The 6,937-nt window shown below is 47.1% G+C and overlaps 1 protein-coding gene across 1 annotated transcript in view; it reads right to left on the reverse strand.

Annotated features, from left to right (window-relative positions):
* Nucleotides 1-6,212, reverse strand: part of LOC311366437 (heparan sulfate glucosamine 3-O-sulfotransferase 3B1-like) — a 20,559-nt gene extending 14,347 nt beyond the window's left edge. The window contains exon 1 of the mRNA XM_084485223.1: nt 5,311-6,212. Coding sequence (XP_084341349.1) covers nt 5,311-5,921 — 611 coding nt within the window. The 5' untranslated portion in view covers nt 5,922-6,212. The remainder of the gene's footprint in view (nt 1-5,310) is intronic.
* Nucleotides 6,213-6,937: the final 725 nt, after the last annotated feature.

A 6,937-nucleotide genomic window follows, 5' to 3' on the forward strand; every position in this document is an offset into this window, starting at 1 on the left:
ACAACAGACGATCAAACCGAATGAAACGGATCAGGTAGAAAAGGCCACGCTCTTATTTATGCGTCGGTGGCAGAGAGGATCCATCAATCCCCGACGGGGATAGCAGGGCTGCCCCGCAGATGGCCGCCACACAGATCTTGTCAGGCAGCAGACGTGGACCTGACCCCACCCCGTCAACGGCCCTTAACCCGGCTCTTTCACATTACCTCCAATCAGGCCTGACCGATCAATACGGCCCTCTGTCTCCGAGGAGGGGCCCCGGAGCCCCGCAGCCCCGGTGACATTTGTGTCTGCGCTGTCGGGCTGTCTGCTGTCTTTGCTGTGTGTGTGTGTGTGTGTGTGTGTGTGTGTGTGTGTGTGTGTGAGTGTGTGTGTGATTGGAGATGAAAACGAGGTGTGCCTTTGCAGCTGAGCCTGTCACAACACTGCAGGGAGCCTCCGCGGAAGAAAACGGTGTGTCCCTTAATGTTGTGTCGTGTTTCCTTGACTTTTACAAAGAAAAACACACAGACACACACACACACACACACACACACACACAGTGTCCCAATGTGGGCAAACACGACCCTCTGGTGAATGTGTTTTGTTGTCGTAGCGTATTGAAGCCTTTTCATGGGACCTCAAGGGAGCCAGGTGGATCCTGGGGGCCGTGGAGAGGAGAGGGCAGGAGGAGCAGGAGGAGGAGGAGGAGAGGGTTGAGAGAGGGTCACCTACATTGGAAACGGGAGCACTCCCGTGGCGCGGCCGTGAATGGGGGTGCAGCCACCCAGAACTGTCCTCGACACGGGACGGCGGCGGCGGGGTCGGGCTCGGCTCGCCGGGGGAACAGCGGGCGGCGCGGCCCCGCCTTTTGATAACCACGTTCAAGTGGCTCGCCGACTTCCGCCAGCCACGGCAGAACAAACGCTTCGTTGTTGTTTTTTCTCTTTCTTTCTTCCCTCTCTCGGTCTCAACAGAGCCCCGCCTTGTTTCTTTCTTGTGGGGTTCTCTAAGTGGCCCCTCACCCCCCCCCCCCCCTCCACTGCCACCCCCGCCACCACCACCACCTCCACCACAACCGCGGCCACCGCTGCTTTCAAAGGTATGTTTACCTCTGTAGGAGTTGGGTTTTTTTATCACAGACAAGACACAAAGGTTGACCACCGCGACACCCCCCCCCCCCCCTCTCCCCAACTCAGGCATGGCGCCGTTCCAGAACCATCAGGGGTTTGTGTTTTAAGACCTTAACCTTTGATCATCAGACTCCCCCACCCCCAGACAGACACATGCACACACAAACGCACACACACAGAGATTTCTTCACCTAAAGCTATCTCTGCAGAGTGAATGTGCTCTATGGGGCTAATATAAGCGTCAACAGAGAGTGATAAAAAAAAAAAGGAAACACTTTTTAACAGCGCTCATCTCATGCTAGTGCCCACCTTTGATGTAATCACATACTGTGATTCAACTTTTTAATAAATAAATAAACTCTAGACAACACAGCACAGGCACAATACTCTCCAATGAAACCACCAGACCCGCCGTCCCCTCCCCTTATGCGTTCCCAGCCAAGTCCCGTACGAGCTGAGCGATAAAACACAACACTGGGTCCTCAGTGCCAGGGCCCCACAGCCCAGCCTGTGACCAGAGTCGACGACACGACAGCGAAACCGCAGCCCCCGGTAATTACACATCACAGACCCTTCAGAGCCAATAGACCCAAATGGAATATGAACGGAGAGAAGGAGGGGACGCACACCGCAGACTGACAGAAAGACAAGATGACTGCAGTCAATGAGTAGCCTATTTGTAAATAGCATGTTACCCTCTACTCCTGGGTGGAACGGAGACATCAGAATATGCTAGAATTCAATAAGGGACACCAAGCATTCGGGATCTGACGACATTAAAGGATATATGGGAAAACATTCCCCGAGCCAATGAAAATAATGCATACACAAACACAGTCTGCAGGAGGAATAGCCTTATATATATACAGCATATCACGTTTACAAGTATCTCCTATAAAAATAACGGCATCTATAACTCAATCCCACAAGCTGCCATTTGCTGTGCATTGCCTAACCCTACGAAACAGCTGCCAAAAGAAACTGACAAGTTAGGAGTCCTATTCAGTTTCACGCCACAAGAGCCCTTGGATAGCATTAGCTCTATTTGACCATCTCTCTCTCTATGTCTCTCCCTCTCTTTCTCTCTTCATTTCAATTGGTACATTCACAACCTCACTGTTCAAATGTGGAGCCCACCTCCTTATCCAGGCTACCCTCAGTAAAAAGGCATATATCAGGTCAATAAGACGTCTGTCTTTGGCTCAAATACAAAACAAAATGCAATGTACGATGCCAATAATTATTATGTGATTCTGTCTGTGTTTTGATTTGCAATTCATATCTGACACACAACCCTCTTGCTCTTCCTCACGTTGCAAAGTTGGTGGACTTCCAGGTTCTTAACGTGAGCACCCTTGGCTCCAAGGAGGAGAATGTGGTACAAGCTCACTAGAGGTGTGGAAAGCGGAAAAGATTGTGCAAATATGCAAGCAAGCAGTTGCAGCATTTCTGTCTCGCACGCACAAATCACGCGAAAAATGCCTCACCCTGGCGGAGTCTTACCCCCATGGACTGTATTTCAAGGTTTAAAATGTACATTTTTTTAGGATTCCCGTGTAATGGAGTCTCTTGGTGGACGAAAGCGGTGCATTCCAGCAGTCTCCCCGGGCCCTCTCCAGTGTCCAGGGCTCATGATGAGCATGTTAGGGGGGTCAGCAATTTGTGATTACGCTAGGATTCCCTATCTCAGTGGATGGTCGCTCAGGATAAATAATCACCCTAAAACAACTTTCTTGGGGGTATTCTTCTTCCTGACTATGTGGAGTGCGCACCAGCTGTTAGGGTGGAATATGCAGCGCTTTCAGCAAATCTTCATGGTAAAGATCATCCAGACCATGGGGGGGGGGGCAAAATGAACGCATAAGCACATTTTATTCTGTGATAAACAAATATTTGTCTTGTCTACATAAGAAGAAGATAGTAGTATTCTTTACATATGAAGAAGATATTTATACATATAATATATATTATTTTATGCGTCTCAAAAATATGACGTAAGTATACGTGATAATATATATGCAATAGCATAGTTAATTATTAACTAAAACATTTCAAACTTCCTCAAAAGAACGTTTTTGCTTGAACAAAACTTCTAAAAGTGCTTTTCAGGCTGCTGAAAAATAAGTGTGAAAAAACTGCAGCACTTTGTGTAGTGTGTGTGTGTGTGTGTGTGTGTGTGTGTGTGTGTGTGTGTGTGTGTGTGTGTGTGTGTGTGTGTGTGTGTGTGTGTGTGTGTGTGTGTGTGAATTTGATATTATCAGGCATGTCTGCAGGTACTGAGGCTGTCGTGCTTGGGGAATATTAAAGACAGACCTCAAGTCGGATCTTACGCTAGATGAGAACTTGTTTAATATCTGCAGGACAAATTATTACCCACATTGCAAACCATGGATTTAACGTCTATATTTTCACCATGGGTTTAAATTAGTCTTAAAAGCCGAGTTGCGGTGCTTTGTTTCTAAAAATCATATATAAATTAATAAGTGCTGGCATTAGATGACAAGTCGCGTTACAACCATTTGCATGTGAGAGAATAGTGAACTGAAAGCAAATTTGTAGTAGACAATATCAAAGTAACCCCGCGGTCTCTTCTTAAACTCGGAATGAATCGCGAAGCATGTCTTTATTTCCAGCGCTGCCAACACCCGGGCTTACCATTCATCTTTTCTCTCGTTTTGCTCTACTTTTTGGGGGCCCCTTTAAGGCCTTGCATATTTAACGGGGATCTCCTAAGGCAGTATACCAAATCCGTTTATTCAAACGGCCAGGCAATGAAAAGTGGCATTTAGATGGGCTTTTAGTTCAGCCCCTTCCCCATCGGGAAGAAAAGTAGGCCTAAAGATTAAAGCAGAGGGGGAAAAAGGTTTCCATGTTATAAAGCAAACATAAACTTAGTTTAAAGTTGATGGAAATAATGTGTAGGAAACGTGATGACAAGTTGAAGGATTTAAAAATATATATAAATTACAAAAATAGTAGGCTGTAGGCCTAGCCCTAAATTATTCCAAACAGGACGGAACTAGAATTAAGAACTGTTAACGAAAAGGCTTGAGTTGCTTCTGGTTCTGTGTGCGGTCATAGGGATCGATAAGGCCCTGAGGAAGCCTACCACAAATGAATCACGATCACACACGTTTCCTCGTTTCAGCAAAGGGCTGGATCAAATGATCATCAAAAGGTTTGTTGAAAGCTTAGAGAGAATGTTCTATATACCCAGGGAGCCACTTGGAAGAAAAAACTAAAAAATCGAAATGTAAACTTCTCACTTCTTACTTATATTTCAGAAAAAGGGGAGGTTGAATTCAGAACATTTCAGGTGGTCAATGGCTTCTAAACGAGTTTATTGAACTAATAACACGAGGCCGACCTAAACGCCGACCCGAAAGGCGGATTAAAAATGTGCTTCTGAACTTTCACAGTTGAATCAGATCTAAACAGGCCTAGACCTACGTCATTTAAACGAGCATTTGTGCGTAACGACGTGATGATAAAAGTAATCCCATCAAATGTTATTCATACAACTAAATTGTATGGGTCAATACGCTTATTTAAAATGTTTGGGCGTATACTTGGCCAGACGACGGTGAAAGCAAACCGTGTGTAATGTTGCGCTGCGCCCAATAGAGATCACTGCGCATCGCTGGAACGGGACGGGCGGCGGAGCGGAGAGACACGTCGGCCTGCCCCGACGCGTAAAGCTCGACCAAACAGTCGCTTCTTCTTGTAAATAAACCCCATTTATGATTGGAACCAATATGAAATTGGAAGCTATAAAACGGGATAGCCAATATAACCATAATTGTTCAATTATTAGTGTTAGGTTTGGCAAATGATTGCATTTCCCAGGTTACGTTTTGGAATTAACCAAGTAGATGAAATACAATTATTCAACGCAGTATGTGTGTGTGTGTGTGTGTGTGTGTGTGTGTGTGTGTGTGTGTATGTGTGTGTGTGTGTGTGTGTGTGTGTGTGTGTGTGTGTGTGTGTGTGTGTGTGTGTGTGTGTGTGTGTGTGTGTGTGTGCTCATCGACTTACAATACAATCATAGGACAAATAACGGGACCACACTTCAATTCTAACAAAAGTCGCTAATTAACCACGGGGGCGCGCGATCCACCCAGAGGTCGAGCCAATACGAATTGGAATGCACCCCATCTCACAAACCCCTCTAAAAAAGTAACCCATTAAGAGTATTTACCTGTACCACTCCAGCCCGTTGTTATAATTGCGATCGAAGAAGTGCGGCTCCGCGCCCACGGCCCTGATGTCGGGGTGCACCCGCAGGAACTCCAGCAGCGCCCGCGTGCCCCCCTTCTTCACCCCGATGATGATCGCCTGCGGCAGCTTCTTGCTGCCCGAGCCGTTGGAGAAGCTCGACATGGCGCTGGGCTCGGCGGCGGACCTCTGCTGCTGCTCCCCTCCTCTCATCTCTCCGTCCCAGTCGTCGCTCGTCCTCTCGTCCGTCTCAATCTCGTTATGGAGCAAGTCTCTGGACACGGCGGTCCTGACGGACGGCTCGTCGTAGTCCGCCTCCACGTCGTCTACCCACGCCTGCTGCTGCGGCTTCACGGGCATGAGTCGGGACATCAGGTCCACCCGGCTGTTCTCGGTCCGCTTGCCCACCGACGACTCGGTGTCCTTTCCCCGGTAACTATCCACCACTAGGCTGGGCATGCCAGAGCAGTAGCCCACGCAGGAGTAGAGCATGTACACCCACAGTAAGAACATGATGCCAAGTAGGAAGAGTTTCTTCTTTACTGGGCTGGACGAGCACGCATACAGACTGTGGCAAAACAGGCTATATTCCATAAGCCTTTCGAGTGCATACCATATTCCAGCGACGCATATTTGCCCCCAAAAAACGAATAATCGTTTGGTTTCTACAATCCTTTCAAGATTGCGCACATGCCCGTTTGGTGTAAAATGTTAAAATAATAAATAAGTCCAAAAAGAATGCTATTCACAGCTCTCAGTTTTTGCTATAAATCCATGAATGAAAAGTCACTGAGCAAAGTTTCACCATAATTAGGGTGTAAATATGGAAGACGGAGAGAGGCTGACACAGAGACGCACTACAGTGGCTTGCCAGAGCCTTCAACCTCCGCGCGCTCCTCCGGCTTGTTTAAGCTCCCCGATGAGAACTAGACCTTATACAGCGCGAAGGGCGTGCACGTGTGAATGATTGACGCGCGTTCAGGCCAATCGGCTTCGGGGAAGATAATTCGTAGCCGCGTCATTGCAGGACCCGGCGAATGGAGAGTGTAGGGGGACGTCTCGACCCGTGGGATTCTCGGACCTGATGTTGCCCAAACAGCTCGAGATGCGAATCCAAAAGGGTTTTACTTTGTTTTCTAAAAAACGGCGGTTTAGTTGTAATAGAGCTATATTTGTATATGATATATGGCAATTGTGTTTACAATTGAAGACGTAGTTTATTCTAAATGAAAAAGGTTGCTGATGCTATATCTAACATTGCAGTTGGAGACAACTGATTGAAAACGTAAGTGCACTTTGGGAGTCAGTATTTATCTATAGTTTAGGAGCTACTTTGTTCTAACTTCGTTCTCCTAGTCAGACAGGTGGTTCGTGAACGTGGTTCCTGGAGCGCGTTTCCAGGAGCGTGCATGCGCCGCGCGCACGGCCGTGTGCAGGCCTGCATGTAAGTGTATGTGGGTGTATGGAGTTTGTGTTCATCAACACACTCATTATTATGGACATTTAATTAACCTAACTCTGCATGAACTATAGAGGGAGATTCGTGTTATGTATAAATGTCTTAAGATAAGATAAACGCACACAAAGTAATTTAAAAAGACGGCCAATCA

Source organism: Micromesistius poutassou (assembly GCF_964030765.1).
Source record: "Micromesistius poutassou genome assembly, chromosome: 21".
In the NCBI taxonomy this organism is placed as follows: Eukaryota; Metazoa; Chordata; class Actinopteri; order Gadiformes; family Gadidae; genus Micromesistius; species Micromesistius poutassou.